The 22181-nt window shown below is 40.9% G+C and overlaps 1 protein-coding gene across 2 annotated transcripts in view; it reads right to left on the minus strand.

The window, feature by feature from the left end:
- The window catches only part of agap3 (ArfGAP with GTPase domain, ankyrin repeat and PH domain 3), a 224973-nt gene that overhangs the window by 6357 nt on the left and 196435 nt on the right, over positions 1 to 22181 (minus strand). For both annotated transcript variants that reach the window (XM_051686602.1, XM_051686601.1), the window contains exons 14-16: positions 18695 to 18849; positions 18373 to 18463; positions 17627 to 17849 (exon numbers count right to left, since the gene is read on the minus strand). In XM_051686602.1, the coding sequence (XP_051542562.1) occupies positions 17627 to 17849; positions 18373 to 18463; positions 18695 to 18849 (469 nt within the window). The remainder of the gene's footprint in view (positions 1 to 17626; positions 17850 to 18372; positions 18464 to 18694; positions 18850 to 22181) is intronic.

The following is a 22181-nucleotide window of genomic DNA, read 5'->3' on the forward strand; positions in this document are numbered from 1 at the left end:
CTGTAATGTGTGAATTTCCCCTTCAATAAAGTTTATCAATCAATCAATCAATCAATCAATCAAAACACCTGCGTTCTGTTTTTATTTGTTGCGATCTCTGCTACGGGCAGGGTTCGGGCTTCAACTTAATGTCCATGCAGACCTCTATTTGCAACTTAAGAATATCAGAAACTTCAAGAACTTCCAGAGTAATTCAGTTATGGATATGTCATGGTGATGGTAGAGGTCGCAAGGGAAGAAGGCTAAATAAACAATCACACACTTCTCACACATTCACAACTAGCTATAGTGCTTGCTGGCTTTCCTTCAGAATCTTGAGGGTTAAAGTCTGGCTGGCTATCGAAAGGTTACACATTGTGAACAGCATGTCTACTGTGGACAATAAAGAAGTGTGTGTGTGGGAAGGGGAAGCCGTAGTTTTTAATAGCTGCTGTCAGTGTTGTCAGTCCAGCCCGGTGGACCCCACAAAGAAGCCCTCTCAATGCTGGACCCTCAACCCTCTAGGGGTCCGCCGGCAGTCCGCCAGATCGAAGACCCAAAGAAAAGGGCTGAAAGAGACACATTTGGTTGGGTAAGAGAATGGAGTCCAACTCTTCACAGTGCACCAGAGATGTATCTGGTCCTCTCTATCACCCGCCTGCCCCCTCTCTTCTCTTTCGCTGGCATTCACAGTGATGGCGAGGGGTACGGTGCAAAATCGATACGAGTGTATCTGAGCATGCTCAGTGCAGGTCTGACCTCCTGACCCCGTGCGGTGGGTGATAAGGCGAGCAGAAAGGAGCTGTTGTTTGCCTTGCTTGGGTGAGTGACAGACAGGAGCGAGAGACAGAGAGAGAGCTGATAGAGGTAAAGAGAGTCTAGAAAGATGTCGGGTGACAGGCTTCCCTTGGGACGTGACTCCACAAAGCCACCATAACGGCAACGCCAAAGCTATCGCCAGTGTTTACAAAATAAAACCAACAAAGTAATAGAGGAGAATGACAAAATAACAACAGTTATAGCTATATAATTAGTCGGCTAGAGAAGTACTATTCTACACTTGCAAGTAAGAATGAATTATTACTTGCAAGGCAGAACTGTGTTGATGTTCTTCAAACATTCTATTTTTATTCATATTTTTCTCCGCAACAATTAATTGTGCAGTTAATACACTTTGGTTTGTAGCTAATTTCAGTCTTAGCTGTTCAAACCAAACGTGTTCTTGTGCTTAAAAAAGCAAGACTCTCAAAACTTTTTTTTTTTTAAGTTCTTTTTAAGCTCTGCCATCTAAAAAAGATGCTGAAAACACAGCGAAATGTGGCGCAATGGTCAAATACATGTGTTTAGCGCATGTATACATTGAAAAACAATAGAAAAAACTATTCGCGTTCAAAAACGTGGAGCTCCTGCGTGAGACGCAGTGGAACGTCAGCACAAAGGTCAAAGAGGTCAAAGAGTTTTACAGTATGTAAAAATGCATTCAAAAACAGCACAGACAGACACAAAAACTGGTTCAAAAACACATCTAAAACAAATGGCACTCCTAAATGAGATGCTGAAAATACAGAGGGATGTGGCGCAACAGTCAAAGACAGCCATGTAGCGCATATTTAAATGCAAAAAACTATCGAAAAACTGCAAGGACAGATGCCAAAATGAATTTAAAAGCAGCACGGACCGACACAAAATTTTGTTTAAAAACACTACATCTAAAAAAACGTGGCACTCCAACACAAGGCACTAAAAACCTGTGCAACATTAAAAGCCGTCTGTCTAGCATGTTTACATCGAAAAACGGCACGGACATACACAAAAACGTGACGCTCCTGTGCTAAACGCTGAAAAAACAGTAAGATGCAGCAAAACAAAGACGCCTGTCTAGCACCTTTACATAGAAAATAATTACTGAAAAATGGCATAGACAGACAATAAAATGCTTTCAAAAATAGCAACGAAAGACAAACACAATCAAAAACACGGCATCTTAAAAACGTGGCACGAGATGCTGAATAACAGTGAGATGCAGCACAGGGGAAAAAGACTGTCTATATCTTGTTTACATAGAAAAACTGTTGAAAAAAGCACAGACAGATGCAAAAATGTTTTCGGTGTGAATGGCCCCTTATTAATTCAGCAGGTAATAATATGAGAGAGACAGTGATTGAAGAATTTTTTTATTTTTTTTAAATTTCAGTTTAGGTAGGACTGGGTCAAGTGCTCACGGAAGAGATGCATCTTTACATTTTTCTTGAAGGTTGCAAGAGATGGGCGGAGTTGGGAAATTTGCTCCACCAGAAAGGAACGGTAGAAGTGAAAGTCCGGGAAAGTGACTTGGTGCCAATGAAATGGTACCACAAGTACCACCCTTAGATGTGCTCATTTTTATTATAAATAAACTTGAAACATTTAAAGAAACTGAAGATTGACATTTAAGTTTGTAAATCTCTCATTGAATTACATTTTTAGAATGTTCGGTATTCAAAACTGTCAGTGATGACATAACTGCATATTTGCATAATGAATTATGACTGGTCTTCTAAACAAACACTGCCTTGTGCATTTATGCATACTACATACAGTGGTGCTTATTACAAGGTGATACATCCATGCAGCATTTTTTTCATTTACTTCATACTACGGTTAAATTACAGCAGCAGTGATTGGTGGTACAATGGGAGTCTAAATGAAGACACGCCCCTTTATTATCCTCAGGACCAGAGCAATCAACAGACGCTTCCTCTGATGGGGAATGACTTATATGTCATGACTACATTTAGTAGTCTATTAATTGCAGAAAAAAAGCAATAAATAAAAATAAATAAATAAAAACCCCGAATCCAACCGACCTAACACGACCTGATTTCTAAGGCAAGCATAAGTATTACTAATGAAGCTAAGAGTTAGGGATTTGTACAACAACTTTTCTAAGCATTTGTACTTATGATTTTGACCTGGTGGAAAATAAAATAGCAATAAAACAATTGCACTGAATGATGGACTAAGCCATATCTATGAACCAGAATTTATTATTGCATATTAAATAAGGTATTAAGGATAGTCTCTTTTAACTTGTGTCATTAAGCAACCACATAGAACACCCTAGCAACCCACACCATCTTCGCATCATGGTGAAAAGTTTTATGCATTCAAGCACCACTCACATTTTCTTCAAAAAATATAAAAATCTAGCCCAAATCTTCTGATAAGGCCCTCGAAATAATTCTAAAGGTCTGTAATCAATGTCTTACGGGGTATAATGCACCATGCCAAGGTGTCATTAAAAAATTAATAACATAATAACCAACCAAACAAACCTGACCTAAAATACTAAAATGAACAACTTAATGGCTAATTAAATGACTCAATTCAGCAGTTACATTGCAGCCTTTTCCTGCATTTTAGAGAAGCGCTCGAAGATGGCGAACAAAACAGGCTTTATGGAGCAGAACAAATGTTGTGGCATCTCTTTACTGATAATCAGTTATCCCATGCCACTATTATATGCCCCCAAAGACAATTTCATGTGTACAAACAAGTGTTGCTTACGTCACTTTGGCAACAATGGCACGAGCTAATTAAGGAAGCCACATCTTTAATGCTGTTTCCCTGAAAATCTTGACAGCTCTTTGTGAACAAGGCAGAGAGCAATTGAATGGACTCTGGGCACAGTGAATCTTTCTTCACCGTGTGTGTGTGTGTGTGTGTGTGTGTGTGTGTAATTAGCCCCCCTCCTCCTTCAGCAGTCAATCTTTCAAAGCTTGTTTTTCTTCTGAAGAGACCCACCCTGTTGTTCTCTCTTTCACTCTCTTCATCTGAATTCTTTACAGGAAACCCACCGTGCCATCGCAGGGGTTTAAGAGGGTGGGCGACTCTCAAAACTTTTAAAGAGGACAATAAGGAGAGAAGTTTGCAAAGGATTCGGGGAAGGAGGGGTGTGAGTTTACACTAGTTTAACGAGGGAGAATGACTTTTGCTAAGTCGAAGGATAGACAGGCTAAGGGCCCGGTCACACCGAACACGTTTTTTTGCATCCCTCTGTGCTGTTTTTTTCATTGTGTTTCTATGTAAACATGCTATAGATGGATTATCAATAGACAGATAGACAGAATGATAGAACGATAGATAGATAGGCAGACAGACATATAGATATAATGATAGATACATATATAAAATGATAGATAGACAGATAGATCGAATGATAAATAAAATGATAGAACAGTAGAACGATAGACAGATAGACAGCCTGAACGATAGACAGACAGTCAGAATGATAGACGATAGACAGACAGAACAATAGACAATAGACAGACCGACAGACATTGAGCGATAGAACGATAGATAAAACCATAGGCCGTTAGAACTACAGACCGAAGAGGCTGACTACCACCTCTGGAGTCGCAAGTTCGAATCCAGGGTGTGCTGAGTGACTCCTGAACAACCACTGCTAGGGAGGGTAGAGTCACATGGGGTAACCTCCTCATGGTCACTATAATATGGTGCTCGTGGTGAGTTGTGCATGGATGCCATGGAGAATAGCATGAGCCTCCACACGCGCTATGTCTCTACGGTAACATGCTCAACAAGCCACGTGATACATTACATTTATGCATTTGGCAGACGCTTTTATCCAAAGCGACTTACAGTGCCCTGACTACAGGGACAATCCCCCTGGAGCAACCTGGAGTTAAGTGCCTTGCTCAAGGACACAATGGTGGTGGCTGTGGGGATTGAACCAACAACCTTCCACTTACCAGTTCAGTGCTTTAGTCCACTACACCACCACCACTCCATAAGATGCGCGGATTGACGGTCTCAGATGCAGAGGCCGAACGATAGGTAGAACAACAGACAGACAGACCGAATGATAGATAGAACTACAGATAGACAGGAAGACCGACAGGCCGAACGATAGATAGAGCGACAGACAGGAAGACCGACTGATGGAAAGAGAGATAGAACGACAGAACTATAGACAGACAGAGACAGAGACAGATAGATATGTAGACAGATAGATTTTTTTTTCTTTGTCAAGCCAACATGATAATCCACATCATGTCTGTCCACAGTTCTTGATAACATTTTTAAATGCTCTTTCACTCGGTCACCTGCTTTGGAAAAGGAAGGAGGAAGATTTCAGGAGCAGCAACAAGCGTCTCAAATAGCCTCGGCCATTGCCACTTGAAAGGAGACGTGTGAAAGAGAGGGGCTGGTAATCCCGCCTCAGACTTTTGTTTGAAATGGAGACCCAATCCAAACACAGGGCACTGTGTGGAGGGTTTAAGGGAGAAAGCAGAGAAGCCATGAAAAGATACTTCCTCTTGGCAGGAGGAAGGAAAATAAAATGTGCAGCTTTAGCGTGTCAAAAGCGAGGGAGGGATGAGGAGGCCACGAAAGAGTGATGGGATGGAGAGAAGATTCTCTCGGCAGGGGGAGAAAACCACATTCAGGAAATAAGGCCCATGGCTGCCCCTCACACACACACACACACTCACCACACTGGTACACACATATTTGCAAGAATATCAGGGTTGCTTGGGGGACATTGTGGGACTCTAGAGTGTAAGAGAGACTACAAAGCTGGAAAAGTAGACCAAATATTATATACTTTGACTATAGAACTAATTACAAATGCTGCTAACTGCTTCAGTGTGAGTAACAACAAAATTACCACTTATTAATATCGATATATCAAATTAAGTAGTTAATCGTTAAAGACTACAAGAAAACAAAATGGACACCATTTTACTTTCTTAATAAATATCTCATTGTGAATAAATGTCTTAATTTAATTTTGATAATTTGTTAATTTTGGTCCTTTATTGTATGTATTTTTATTTATTCATTTACCAGCTTATTTAAATATATGCAAATACTAATAAATAAATGTAAATTAAAATATTAAATAAATGTAAATAAATACAAATATATAATTGTAAATATATAATGTTAGTGTTTCCACAGTGGTGAAGCAACTTTTATTTACTTACTTATTTACTGATATACAGTATTCAAGTATGCATAACTAACGCATTAAAACAACCTGGTGTAAGCCTGGTGTAAGATAAATATATATATCTGCTGACATAACCAAGGCTGCACATGCAAGGAAAACGATATTATCCAATAATATTACAGCCCACTTTTCATAAATCCAATCAAATCCTGATGGATAAAATCAAGTCCCGCCCAACACTATTTCTAGCTGATTATTCTGTTTCAATCTGAAATGTGACACATTATGTGTTGAGAATTAAATTTCATTTCTTCTAGAATTTTTTTTTTACTCTAGTCAGCTAAAGTAAGTTGTAAAAGTAGGGGAATGGATCCATTGCTGTTCTGGCTTTGCTGTAATCTCACCTGACCCCAATGACCACGGAAGCCGCTAATTATTCCTCTATCCTGGCCCAGAGTATCAGGTACACATGAAAGCACACTAGTACGAAGGAAGAAACAACAGGGTAATTACTCAACCCAGGCTGAAGGGTACACAGCGATTTATGAGCCAACAAGGGACTTGGATGGGGAGGTGCCATTCTGGGTCCCAGTGAAGCGCACACTCAAGGGGAGGTGTCCCTCCAGGAAGGCCGAATAGCAATTGGACATGCAAGTGAAAATGGACCATCTGAGACACAAATGATGAGGGTGTGGAGTAAGGTGAATGGCGCTGCATAAAGTAACCAATCAGAGGGTAGTAAAAAAACAAAAAGTGAATGAGTTCATGGAGGTAAGTGGGGCTCAGAGGAAGGGGAACTTCTGAAGGGCCTCGCCGGCACATACAAAAACAAAACAACTCCCTGAAACTCTCAAAAGACACATCAAACAGAGGGGAGGGCACATTCTAACAGCCCTCCCAGCAGGGATGGAGTGTTTGTAAAGGAGAGGGAGAAAGAGAGAGAGAGAGAAAGGGGGGTGGTGCTTGCAATGACATTGTATTGCCGTGGCATGCATATTTTGACTTCTGACAGTGGCAGTGTGTGTAGTCCACTTTTATGAGTGACAGAGAGTGTTTTCCATGTATTAGGCACTAAATGCTAAAAGTCTTGCTCACAAACAAATGGCTTTAATGTTTTACTGTGATTGTAACTGATAAAGGTCTCGTTTTGCAAAATGAATATGAAATACAAATAATGTGATGTAAAGACCATCCCAAAACATTTATTGGAATATGCCTACCATCAGAGCCATTCAAGCTTGAAGTACCACCTGTTTTCAGCAGGGGGCAGTAAGCGAAACTCCAGCTGTAACGAGGGAGAATGACTTTTGCTAAGTCGAAGGATAGACAGGCTAAGGGCCCGGTCACTCCGAACGTGTTTTTTGCATCCCTCTGTGCTGTTTTTTTCATTGTGTTTCTATGTAAACATGCTATAGATGGATTATCAATAGACAGATAGACAGAATGATAGAACAATAGACAGATAGGCAGACAGACATATAGATATGATAAATACATATACAGAATGATAGATAGACAGATAGATCGAACGATAGATCAAATGATAGAACAGTAGAACGATAGATAGACAGACAGACAGACAGACAGAACGATAGACAATAGATAGACAGACAGACAGTCAGAACGATAGATAATAGATAGACAGACAGACAGAACAACAGATAGACAGACGGACAGAGCAGAGAGACATAGAGAGATAGAACGACAGATAAAACCATAGACCTTTAGAACTACAGACCGAAGAGGCTGACTACCACTCCTGGAGTCGCGAGTTCGAATCCAGGGCATGCTGAGTGACTCCAACCGGGTCTCCTAAGCAGCCAAATTGGCCCGGTTGCTAGGGAGGGTAGAGTCACATGGGGTAACCTCCTCGTGGTCGCTATAATGTGGTTCTCGCACTTGGTGGGGCGCGTGGTGAGTTGTGTGTGGATGCCGCGGAGAATAGCGTGAAGCCTCCACATGCGCTATGTCTCTGCGGTAACGCGCTCATCGAGCCATGTGATAAGATGCGCGGATTGATGGTCTCAGACACGGAGGCAACTGTGATTCGTCCTTTGCCACACGGATTGAGGTGAGTTACTACGCCACCACGAGGACTTGGAGTGCACTGGGAATTGGGCATTCCAAATTGGGGAGAATAAAAAAACCTCTATATGCAACGTGCAGTTAAACAGACAACAAACCACACTCAGGCTTGCTTGACACCAGTGACTAGGGTTGCCACTTTTGAAGTTGTAAAATAAGGGACACTCAAATGGGGGGTGGGGGTATATCATGGCCCCTTACAACATACTCCAGATTTTGCAATAAATGCAATCATTTTATCTTTAAATACAGGACGATCCTGTATTTTATGGGACGGGTGGCAACCCTACCAGTGACAGCACAAGATGAGAACATGTTCTTTCGTTCAAAAACAGCTGGACCGAATGCAGGGATCTCAAACGTTTCAAACTACGTTTAACTTGACACAGCAACTTAAAAACGCTGTGTTTATGACGCAACATAACCAAAGCGCTCTAAAAGTGTTCGCTTGATGCATGTGTACATTGACACATCCTTAAAAAAGCCCATATAATAAACATATCTCTCACAGATTGACAAATTAAATTGCAAAATATATTGCTGTGGACTGTAGGCCTATGATAGGCTTGTTCAATGCAATGTTCAATAATATCAAAATAAATACAGTTGTGCTCAAAGTTTTCATACCCTTGGAGAATTGGTAATATATGTACCATTTCTAAAGAAAACATGAGTGAGCAGGCAAAACACATTTCTTGTATTTCTTATGGGATTCATATTCAACTGTAGGTTATAACAGAATGTCACAATCATAAAACAAAACATGGCAACAAAGAAAAAAATGAAATGACCCCTGATCAAAAGTCTGCATACCCTTAGTTCTTAATACTGTGTATTGCCCCATTTAGCATCAATGACAGTGTGCAGTCTTTTGTAATAGTTGTCTATGAGGCCCCAAATTCTTGCAGGTGGTATAGCTGCCCATTCGTCTTGGCAAAATGCCTCCAGGTCATGCAAAGTCTTTGGTCGTCTTGCATGAACTGCACGTCTGAGATCTCTCCAGAGTGGCTCAATGATATTAAGGTCAGGAGACTGTGATGGCCACTCCAGAACCTTCACCTTTTTCTGCTGTAACCACTGGAGGGTCAACTTGGCCTTGTGCTTAGGGTCATTGTCGTGCTGGAAAGTCCAAGAGCGTCCCATGCGCAGCTTTCGTGCAGAAGAATGCAGATTGTCTGCCAGTATTTTCTGATAACATGCTGCATTCATCTTTCCATAAATTTTCACAAGATTCCCCGTGCCTTTAGAGCTCACACACCCCCAAAACATGAGTGAGCCACCACCTTGCTTCACAGTGGGGATGGTATTCTTTTCACTATAGGCCTTGTTGACCCCTCTCCAAACATAGCGCTTATGGTTGTGACCATAAAGCTCTATTTTGGTCTCGTCACTCCAAATAACAGTATGCCAGAAGCTTTGAGGCATGTCAAGGTGTTGTCGGGCATACTGTAACCAGGCTTTTTTGTGGCATTGTCAACTCGACCATGCAGCTCATTTTTGTTCAAGTATCGTCGTATTGTGCTCCTTGAAACAACCACACCGTCTTTTTCCAGAGCAGCCTGTATTTCTCCTGAGGTTACCTGTGGGTTTTTCTTTGTATCCCAAACAATTCTTCTGGCAGTTGTGGCGGAAATCTTTCTTGGTCTACCTGATCTTGGCTTGGTATCAAGAGATCCCCGAATTTTCCACTTCTTAATAAGTGTTTGAACAGTACTGACTGGCATTTTCAAGGCTTTGGATATATTTTTATATCCTTTTCCATCTTTATAAAGTTCCATTACCTTGTTACGCAGGTCTTTTGACAGTTCTTTTCTGCTCCCCATGGCTCAGTATCTAGCCTGCTCAGTGCTTCCACATGAGAGCTAACAAACTCATTGACTATTTATACACAGACACTAATTGCAATTTTAAAAGCCACAGGTGTGAGAATTTAACCTTTAATTGCCATTTAAACCTGTGTGTGTCACCTTGTGTGTCCGTAACAAGGCCAAACATTCAAGGGTATGTAAACTTTTGATCAGGGTCATTTGGGTGATTTCTGTTACCATTATGATTTAAAAAGTAGCCAAACAACTATGTGATGATAAATGGCTTCATATGATCACTATCCTAAAATAAAAGACTTTTGCATGATCAGTCATATTTTCAAAATCAATGCCAAAATTTCACAATTTCTGCCAGGGTATGCAAACTTTGAGCACAACTGAATATTGCCTTCTAAAGCCACTTTTTGTCTTATCAGTGCTTTACTCGTCTGCCACAATAATGTAGTGCATTTTAATTATCTGATGTATTACTTTTAGAATATATAATATTTATAATTATTTAAATAAAACTACTTAGAATTATTTGATCATTATATATTGAATTATTGTTATTTGAGCAAGTATTTACAGTATATATGCGATTAATTACTGAATTACTGAAACGCCGCCTCGAGTCGTGGACGCATTACCATCTCAGGGTGTGCATTATTTTTCAATAATTCAATGGTCTGTCAATCATTCTTTACATATACACAGTAAAATTATATGTATAGTATTTTATATAATAATGTACATATAGTGTTTTTGCGCAATAGGCTTTTGTGGAAACAGTATTTTGAAAAATGTAACGCAACAAAATGTGCAACTTCATGTAATGTGGGAGAGAAAAGTCACTAAAGCAATTCATGTCAAGCATTTATCATACCAATATTTAAGCCATAAAACACATATGGCTTGTATGTTGAAATGTGTATACTGTAATTAGGGTGAACTACTGTATACGTAAACATTGACGCCTTTATTGTTATATTCTGTGAACGTTCATGCTTTCTTCAACCTTCGAGTGCATATAAATACAATTACTCTGCAAAAATTGATTTAATTTGCACATTACACAGTTTGAGAGTGCACCCAGATTTATAAACAGAGTTTTACACTCAGAGCAAACCTTTATGGCAAAAAAAAAAAAAAAAAAAAGTAAAAGACTGCTAAGACATGAAAATAAGGAGGGGTGAAATAAAAATAAGATGAACAAAGTCCTGCAAAGAGAAGAGGGGCGGAAAAAAAAAAAAGAGGAAGATTGACGCCATATAAGAGAGGGAAAGAGGTTACTGAAGTGATTTATTTGTATTAGTGCCACTGCCCTGTGGCGAAGACGCAATGGCAAATTATTTCTGAAACAAACTGGAGGATCATCAGAGCTATTACCTGCTCTGGCCGAAGGCCACAATGTGTGCGTGTGTGTTTGAGAAATCACGAAAAGCACAATCGCTATCTATTTCTGTCCAGACTCAAACAAGCAAAGAGAGACAGAAAAAGAGAAAGAGAGAGTGATTAGTGATAAAGAGATGGCATAGATATATAGACACAGATAAGAATGTAGATATAGACGTAGTACTTTAGTTTTAATAGTTTTAATGTTACAATGCTGTAACCCTAGGGCTTGTAAAATAATTGGGGGCTCATCAAGGATAACAATACTAACAAAATAGATTAGCATCTGTGCTGGGATGTGTGTGTCAAGGGCGTAAATCGTCAGCGTGCCGTCTTACCAACAACTGCAAAAATTCCCTCAGCCTTGTAGCATACGGGTGCCAGGCAATTAGAATCTACACGAAAACACACACAACTGCCAATTTCTAATTTAAGCAGTAAACACCCTCCAATGAGCCAACCTCTGGAGTGTCTCTCTCTCTTGGATCAAGATTTATAGCCACGCAAGAATTCATGACAAAACTGTGTAAATTTATCATAAATCTATCAATCTTTTTAATGGATTACCTAGAGAGCTCCTTGATCAATTGATGCAACTCAGTAATTAAAACAATATTTATAATTGGAACTGCTGGAACACATCAGTAACTACAGTAGGTGAGACGCATTACATTTTCCATGTTGTCAACGACAGCCAAATCTGAATTTTAATAAGTAGGGGAAATGAAAATTGGATGTTTAACACCAACAAGAAAAAGACGAAAAAAAAAAAACAAACCTAAAATTACAAAACGTATAATTGTGACACTAAATTCTGCTCAGATGAGCCACTTTTAAAGCCGTTGTATAATGCTGATAAACAAACTGACAACCACACATTCTATATTATGGCATGCTCACGCTGTCGCAATTACTGTAATCATGAGATGACAACTCTGAGATTTTACTCAGAGCATTTCACATCCTTGGACCTCGGAAATTATTAGTTTCTATGGCAACACTCATAATGCTAAAACGGATCCATGTATGGCTGTTTTGTTGATTGCAACAAAATATTTAATCTCTATTAATTCATCTCTGTATGTTTTAAAATGTTCAAGAATAAAGAACGCACTCCAGGTAACACTGGCTTTTATAAAATGTTATATCAAACCAAAATATATGCAAACTACCTTTTACTGTTGGGGCAGATGCCATTTCAGTTGTTTTTACATGATGTCACAACTGTCAAGTTAGAGTTTCCAACTTGTAATTACAAGTTCTATGAAGACGTTAAACGTTTTCAAATGCCGGAAAAAAGTGATCCTCCTACACAAGGTGCTGAAACAGGTGGACGCACAAAGATGATAGATGTATTCAGTGTAAACGGCCTTTGAGAGTATTTCTGTTTAGCTCAAGAGAAAATGCATTAGCAGTCAACCAGAGTCCATTAAAGAAGCACATGGCTTGTGTTATGGGGTTTAAATTAGTCATCATGGCAGTAAATGAGCTCAGAAAACACTGAGACGTGTCACTCTCACTCAGCTGTTAGTTTTCACCTACGTGATAAGAATTAAATCAATCCCGCCTGAACACACTATGGTAAAATGAGCACTATTACTCATCGCACTGATGTCAAACAACATTTTGATGATACATATATAATTGACAGACCAAATGCCCCATTCATAACTATGTGTGAATGACCAACGTGAACCAGAAACAAACTTTGATAACGTGACTTGGACTATGATTGCTGCGATTTTAGGACTCTTCTTTGCTAAGAATGAAGGTTTTAGGAGTCTTTGAATGCTTGACAAAAACTGAAATTTATAATGCTTTTCTTAAAGACCCCTTGAAATGGCTTGAGAGATGTAGATTTCTTTCCTTGACGTATTTGTTATTGAAACAGAAAGTTGGGGCGGGACTTTTTTTAATAGCCAAAAGCCTTTAGTTTACGATTCAGCTGTGAACCATGTTTTGCTACTTGCTTTTGGTAAAAAGTGAGACATTCTGATTCTAGAAATCATTTTATTGGACAAAAACACTGAGTATGCCTGCGAGTGCAAGATGAGTCATCAATATTTTTGCTCTGTTTTCCCATAAAAGAAAGACTACATTTTAAAAGTAAATTTCATTTTTGTCAACTGTGAAAGTGACGTCTGTAATTTCTGTGCCACAAGGCTGGAACTGCTAAAATAATTATTGTTTTCAAACAGGTTTCGTGGGACACTCCCCTATCTGCCATTGGTTGCACAAATAGGTGGTCCCGCCCCAAACTCATGTGATTGGTTCAGCCAATGTTGCAGTAATGGGCTGGTGGGATTCTCAAAAAAACAAAACACTTATCAATGTTTTCATAGCGCCACAGTGCTTGCGCTTTTTGGGGAAATCATGCTACAAAAAGCTTCCTTATTGTCTCTAGATATTGAACTGGAATAGGAAAAAGTATTTAAATATAGATGAAATACCACCTACACGGAGTACCCTAGCATTTAGATTGCCTCAAGGTAAACGGACATGAATTGAAATCCACAAAACTCAAACTTTAATTTAATGAGGTTTAAGACTTCATGCAACAAATTACCTGGTAATTATTGTCACTTTTAGGGAAAAACAAGCATATTCTGCCCTGATAACTATATATTGAATATATATGAAATCTCAACACCCAACATGTTGTAGCCATTATTCTTTGGCTAAGGAAAATCAGTTATGACGGTAATGAGATTTTCAGTTTTGTCCGAACGAGTGGGAGAATGAGTGAGCAAGCGAGAGAACGGGAGAAATGGAGGATGCCATGAACCATCAGATTCTCCTGACAATGAAAAACATTCCCTCCTCCGGCGGTGAGCCAGTCCTGACGACTCAAGTGTGAGGGGGGATATCAGCATCAATAATCTTTCATCAAGTCAAAGGCACTCGGCTGCAGCCCGCCAACCACTCAATAGATAACTGTGAGACATCACTCGCCAGTGAGTGAGAGAAGAATGAAGACGGAGAGAGAGAAGGGGGAGGGGGAACCCCAGGTGGAGGGTAAATCGAAAGGGCTATCTCCTTTTACACGCTATCTCTGGCATGCACAATTTTGTAGTGTAGTTGTTACATCTTTGTTCACACTCTCCACTGAGGGAAATCCAACCAGGTCACTTCACTCAGTACACATTTACATGTACTTTAAAAGTTTGATTTCCTTTGGACTAAAACAATCACTTGTCTTTTTAAAATGTCTGTCACTAACAGCGATTGTAGTTTAGCTTCATTCAGCATGTATGCATGTCAACTAGACCACAATTGGCCTCACCGTTGTGCGCATACATCCTCCGAATGACAGAAATGACACAAAACATTTATTTAATCTGCCGTATTTGATGTGCTTTCTTCAAATATTCGATTATGCATTGTATATGCTTGGACGGACAGATTGACAGTAGCTCGACTACGCAAAAACCCACTGTAGCTTTATTATAACTGCTCATCTATACACTAAATTTAGTTGCCAGATATAATAGTATAAAATCAAAGCGAAATAGATACATAATTTTACTAATATCTTAGTAACCACCACTTTAAAAACCCTCAGTATATCAAAGAACAACACTATTTATTAAAGATGCATGATATATTTGGTACACAATCATATCAAGCATTGGTTCACAGTATTCTCTTTTGCGAAACAGTATAGATTTATAGCATCAGCAATCATATCGTTTAATGGCTATAGCATAAAAGTAATTATCGTCTTTGGTTATCAGCCCAAATTTTTGTTGATGCATTTAACAAATGTACACAGTATTCTCTTTTGCAAAAGAGTATAGATTTATAGTAACAAATTCACACAGTAATCTTTTTAGTGAAACTGGATAGATTTATAATATCGGCCATCATATCAGTTATCGCACACACACAGATGCACTAGGAAGCCGTTGTATTAGAGCAGGTGGAGGGCGGGGAGTCATTTCGCCGTCCGACCACGATATTTTCGCAGGAGCAGGACACCATACCGACACTTATATAAGCATATATGGGTTGCCCTGTGAACGTGCACAATGATTGACAGGCAGACAGTCTTCTGATTGGCTAAACAAATGATCTGACCGCAGCCATCTATTTCGCCGCGTTCTACCGAGCTTAGGGCTGTTCCAGAGACAAGTGTGATATTTCATGGCACCTATTTCAATGATCTGACAGGTAATAAGGACGTTTTCTGCATGTCATTTAATTTAAAAAAAGATCACTTACAGCATCTTTAATAATGTGGACCTCAAGAATTTACTATATACTATAATAAACAGGCCTACCTTCCAAGCAGTTTTGGGGATGTAACTAACTAAAAGTAGCATAGCTACTTTTTTCAACAACATTTTTAAGCAGCATGACAGCAGCTCAGCTGTTTTCAAATCAGTGTAGCTTTCCCAGTAACAAGCTATTTATTTCAACTAGTAGCAGTGTATTGCGAAAAAAAAACGTTACATCACTATTTTTCAATTTCGAACATTGTACTGCACATTCTGCTTTACAGCTAAATGAACTGAGCTAATAATCAAATGCGCTCACCAAAATGTTTATATTTTAGTTATAGTTATATTTTCAAAGATAAAGATATTACCCCTTAAATAGCAGCAATATTGCCCACCCACCAAAACCACTTCAATACAGTTAGCTTCTTTTATAAGTAGCATGTTGTGTGTAGCTAAGACATTTTTTAAATGGTAGTTTGACTGTATTTGAACTCATTTGTCAAGTTTCAAAGCAGCCTCCCTAACACTGCTGGACAAATGGACAAAGGAAACTGTTCAGTAGCTAATATGACTAGTATTAAAATTGTACATTATGATGTATTACAACAAAATACAGGCCAGGCGGTGTCAAAGTGTCTGACTGAATTTATACCCTCAGGAGTGACTGATACACCCCCTCTGAGTGATAGATAGCTGTCAGAGCCATTTGGGGCTCTCAATTCAGCCCCAAGGGGAGTGGTTTGGCACTGTAATCGTGTCCTTAATTGCCACCAAAAACACCCTTTTTTACAGGTCATTAGACAGATTGGGAATGTGGGGGGGGACACCTCAAAAACATCGCCTGGAACCAGAACAGGTGAACGGCTACAGACAATGGCCTATAGACCCGTACAGGCATTATCTCCTGAAACATTTCTCATCTTCTTCAAAAAGCACTAATGGACCAATGATTGGGTGAGGAATTTGTCACTATCCAGTCATTGATCAAGTTACTGACACTTCATGTAGTGCTTGCTTGAATAATGCCAGGAACTCCCAAATGTTATGGGCTTCCATAGTCTAAACAAAGAGCCTAACGTTTACCTCATCAAAGCCGTCATGTTCCACATCCGACTAAGCAGCTACATCACTTTCTTCATGCATTTCATTGTGCAAGATTTACATTCATGGATTTGACAGACACTTTTATCAAAAGAGACTTTCATTTATCTACATAGTACATACTGTATGTCCCCTTGGGAACTGAACCCACAACCTTGACGTTGCTAGTGCCATGCTCTACCTGTTGAGCTACAGGAATAAAAAGTCCAAACCTGGCAAACATCACTACCATAATATTGCCATACTCTACCAGTTAAGCTACAGGAGCATATTACTAAATGCTCCTGTAGCTTAACTGGTAGAGTATGGCGCTAGCGGCGGCAAGGTTATGGGTTCGATACCCAGGGAACACACATAGTGATAAAAAAAGTAAATGTCAATAAATGTAGAACTAATCAAGAATCCATTTTAGGGGCCTGGGTAGCTCAGTGATAAAATACGCTGGTTACCACCCCTGGAGTTCGCTAGCACGCTAGTTCGAATCCCAGGGCATGCTGAGTGATTCCAGCCAGGTCTCCTAAGCAACCAGAATTGGCCCGGTTGCTAGGGAGGGTAGAGTCACATGGGGTAAACTCCTCGTGGTCGCTATAATGTGGTTCGTTCTCAGTGGGGCATGTGTTGAGTTGAGCGTGGTTGCTGCAGTGGATGGCGTGAAGCCTCCACACGCGCTATGTCTCCGTGGCAACGTGCTCAGCAAGCCACATGATAAGATGCGCGGACTGAGGCGAATCACTACGCGACCACAAGGACTTAAAAAGCACATTGGGAATTGGCCATTCCAAATTGGGAGAAAAAAAAAAGGAATCCATTTTAAAAATAATTTAAGATAACAAGGGTAGAAGGTTAAGCTAGCACTTTGGTATCTGTCCACAGAGACAATGACATTCAATGCCTTTTATGAGAACCTACACATACCGACTTCAAAAATATTTTGTAGACTAACAAAAAAAAATGTACCTGCAAGGTTACCAGCAAATATCTAGTACTTTGTGTTAGCAAAGTGCAATTTTGTTTCCCTGTGAACACATACAGTTGAATAACAATAAAGCTTGTCTTAACTTTGGTCAGGCAACCATGACTAGTCTCACCTGGTGCTGTCTACACTGGGTTTGGTGTATCCCTCCACGCAGCCCTCCCACACACTGTTGGCCACGGCATTCCCAATGGCCGTCATCACCATGCTGAGCTCCACCGGCCAGTCATCCAGATCTAGAGATCGTACACGGGACAGGTGGGTTCCGAGGTTCCTGTGCATCCCGGAACACTCAATACAGATCAGAGCACCAAGATTCAGACTGGCCCAGTCTGGATCTGCAAAGAAAAGCGGTTTGGGGATGATTAGTTTTCAGTTTGCAACATCAAAATGGACTTTTATGCAATTCAACCTCTGCTGGCATAATGGGTAAATTTCAGCTATGAGGTTTGACGTCATCGATGTAGCCACCATATTTGATTTTAGCACTTTAAAAATGATTTGATTTGAGAGTGAATGACGACTTATATTTCATTCAGTTCATCAGACAAAATGAATGAATGGCTTCAGAAGACTTGGAATGTAGTGCACAAGTCGTGTCGATTACTTTTATGGTGGTTTTCAAATGTTTTTGTCATTGTCACATAAATCTTGTGAAGAATTTTTAAAAACTCACCTTTTGTGTTCCACGGAATAGAGAAAGTCAAACAGGTTTGAAATGACATGAGGGATGAACTAAACCTTTTAAATCATACCTATTTGGCATGGAGTTATATTCTTAGGCAGCCTATGGAAAGAGGAGGAATAACTATAACAGAAGGAAAGACTAACAGTCGTAACTAGATTTCATGCTTTACTCACTGGGGGCATCACAGTCTGCACAGAAGCTGTTTCCCCTCACGTTTCTAATGGACTGGATGGTCACCGCATCACTCTGACTTCCTAATCGAGACTGCACATGTGGAAGGAACAGAAATATACTGCATGTTTACAAAACTAGCAACATTCTCTCAATAACAGAAGGTGCATTGCTTCCATCCACACTGGCAAACCAACACTCACAAAGAGACTAAAATCATTGGTTTAGGAGGTGGAGTAATCATTCCAAACACAGCTTTCTCACCCATAGTGACACATACCAATCTATTTCTGCAGTAGCTTCATGAATGTAATATAATCTTACCTTATTCTTGCTGCTCTCACAGGACTGTAGACTGGCGAATATCTGGCTCTCGATGGCCTGCACCCAAAGTTCTCTTTCCTCATACGTAGATGCCTCAAAGTGCCACATTTGACTCGTTAGGGATACTATGATGAACTCATAGGACTCCTCTTGCTCTGAAACACACAAACATTGTGATGGGTTTAAATACACAGTAAGCAGTATTTCATGTAAATGGTTGTGGTTGATAGTAACACAGTCACTATAAAACTTTAATTTGAGAAATCTCATATCTAATTTTTGATGTTTAATATACAGTTACGTAGAGCAGAAATGTTGATCATAACGTTTCATTGTGGGCGGGGCTACCCAGCACAATACAGGGGTGGGACTTATCCATGGAGAATTGATTAGATCAAAACAATTGGTCTGTGTATAATACAGTAGGTGGTTGAATGGGAGGGGTTAAAAAAAAAGAAGGGCTTGTTGACATCAGTCGAAAAGGAAAGTCGTTTCAGAGGAGGAGCAAGTTATTATATTTTGATGTAAGATTACAAAGAATTATGTAATTAATATTGTAATTAAAGTAAAATAAGGTCACTTTCAATCAATGTTGACTTAAATTTCGATCAATGTAGACGTGATACAAAGTTATTTTATTTTTTTTTACATTTTTAGTGATATACTGTATATTTTATTGAAAAATGTGACATATATATATATATATATATATATATATACAGTATATAATGTCCGTCTAAGCCACGCACATGTACATAGAACGACAATTAAAAATAGGGCAGACGGAATGCAAGAACACGTACTGAGAACTGGACACATTGACTAACTCAATGCAAAACTGATTGCTGTCAACTGTAGGCTTCCTCAATGATTTGAGAATAAAACAAACAATATATTGAGTTCTTTAGCCACTTTTTGTATTGTCTAATTGATGCTTTCTTCTTCTGCCACAATAATGCAATTTATTTCAAACTGAATTATAATCCATATCATGTATTCTTTATATGCCCTACATATTATTGTGGTAATGGGGGCATGGCCGAGCGACGTCTGTGGAGAGCAATGATGCGAGAGGAAGAACGGTAAGGATTGACACCTGTGGGAAATTATCTCTAACAGCTGTTTGTTTTGCAGAGAGGGATATGTCCACCGGAGGAGGGAGAGAGACGCACGAAGCTGTGTGTGTGACTGTGTTTGACGTGCTGCTGAAAAGCAGAACGTTTTGTGTAGAACACTGAAAAGTGTGTCAAATAGAAGAGTTACGTTGGACATTTACCCGGGCCTCGCTTCCTCCTTTATAAGAAAGAAAGAAACCTGTCACAGTGGTGCCGAAACCCAGATTAGGAGGAAGAAAATGCCGTCATGGAGTCCTCAATGCTGGCCGAAGTATTCAAGACCCTCGCCAGCATCCACCAAGCCCAACATCAGTCTCTGCTTGAGCTGCATTTGGAACAGGAGCAGCTGTTCCAGGCGCTCTTCCAGGCTCAAGCGGAGGACCGGCAGGTGCTCTGGAGCTTGGTACACCAAGCAGGGTCTTCAGCCGTGAACCCGGACCCACCTACGGTTGTACCGCATGTCACGCTGATGAAGATGGGACCTCAGATGACCCGGAGGCATTCCTTGAGCTCTTCGAGTGGATGGCTGGAGCATGGAACTGGCCCAGCGCTCAGTGGGTGGCCCGCCTCGTGCCACTGTTGTCCGGGGAAGCCCAACTCGCGGCCCACCAACTACCTGCGTCCAACCTCTTGGTGCACAAAGATCTGAAGAAAGCCATCCTGCAACGGGTCAGCCGAAGCCCAGAGCAACAACGCCAACACTTCCACTCATTGACACTTGGTGAGCTCGGTCACCCGTTCGCATTCAGTCGACAGCTCCGAGACAGCCGCCGAAGGTGGCTGCTGGTTGAAGATCGCAGCGCCTAGGAGGTACTCGATCTGGTGGTATTGGAACAGCTCATCGCCCGGCTACAGGAAGGGACAGCGGAGTGGGTCCAGTTCCACCGACCGGCGTCGCTGAATGGGGCAGTCCAGCTGGATGAGGAAAATATGGTGGCGTATTCGGGGGCCGGTGAGCCCTTTCTCTTCTCTTTCTTTCTCTCCTCCCTCCCTCTATCCTTCCCCTCATCCTGTCCCTGTTCCCCGGAAATGGGGAATTCCTAGCCCAAAACGGATTTCAATGTCCCGTTCATCCCAAACCTTCTCCGCTCTCCCACTGCAGGGAACCTGGGCATTTCTGGGACCGATACCCTATGATGGAGGTGGAGACATTCGTCCGGGTCCCCGATCGAGCAGGAGCATACTGGAGGATACAGCCCAATTGTTAGTACTGAAGAGCTGTCGGGAAATGTTATTCCAGATGGCTCATTATAATCCAATGGCGGGTCACTTAGGGCAGGGAAAAACACTAGACCATCTGATGGCCCGGCATTTGCGGGGATGTTTGCAGGTGGTGTGCGGCATGACGTGAATGTCAGTTGGTGAATCCCACGGCCACCCCAAAAGCGCCATTGCGCCCCCTCCCGTTGATCGAGGTCCACTTCAAAAGAATTGGCATGGACCTCATCGGGCAATTAGAGCGGACGGCACGCAGACATCGCTTTGTGTTTGTTCTGGTGGACTACGCAACACGATATCTGGAAGCAGTGCCACTGCGCAACATCTCAGCACGTAGTGTTGCGGAGGCACTCTTCAGAAAGAAATCCTCACTGATCAGGGCATGACGTTTATGTCACGTACACTACACGAACTGTACGAATTATTGGGGATTAAATCGATTCGGACCACCGTTTACCACCCCCAAACGGATGGCTTGGTTGAACGATTTAATCAGACACTAAAGAATATGATTCGTAAGTTCGTGCACGAAGACGCTCGAAATTGGGACAGAGTGGCTCGAGCCCCTATTATTTGCAGTACGAGAGGTCCCGCAAGCCTCCATGGGGTTCTCCCCATTCTAATTATTGTTCGGGTGTCGACTGTGCTGCGTGCTCGACGTCCTATGGGAAAATTGGGAGGAGGGACCATCAAACAGCAAAAATGTAATTCAATACATTATTGACCTGAGAGCAAAACTCCACACACTGGGGTAATTAACACAGCAGAATTTGCTTCAGGCTCAAGAACGTCAAAGCCGGTTGTATAATAGGGGTACTCGGCTACGGGAATTTGCACCGGGAGATAAAGTCCTTGTATTACTCCCCACATTGAGCTCTTAATTACTTGCCAAGTGGCAAGGGCCCTTTGAGGTCACACGGCAAATCGGGGAAATCGATTATGAGGTTAAAAGAATGGATATAGGCGGAGCACGTCAGATTTAACACCTCAATCTCTAAAATTGGAGTGAGGCGATGGTGGTTCCGGAGAGGGAGGAGCTCAGACCGGAGGTGAACTTAAAAGCGACTGATCAAGTTACCCCGGTCACTTGCGGAGACCGCCTCTCACCATCACAAGCTACGGAGGTTGCCATGTTTCAAGAAGAATTTTCTGAC

This window comes from Myxocyprinus asiaticus, chromosome 44 (genome assembly GCF_019703515.2).
Source record: "Myxocyprinus asiaticus isolate MX2 ecotype Aquarium Trade chromosome 44, UBuf_Myxa_2, whole genome shotgun sequence".
Taxonomy (NCBI): domain Eukaryota; kingdom Metazoa; phylum Chordata; class Actinopteri; order Cypriniformes; family Catostomidae; genus Myxocyprinus; species Myxocyprinus asiaticus.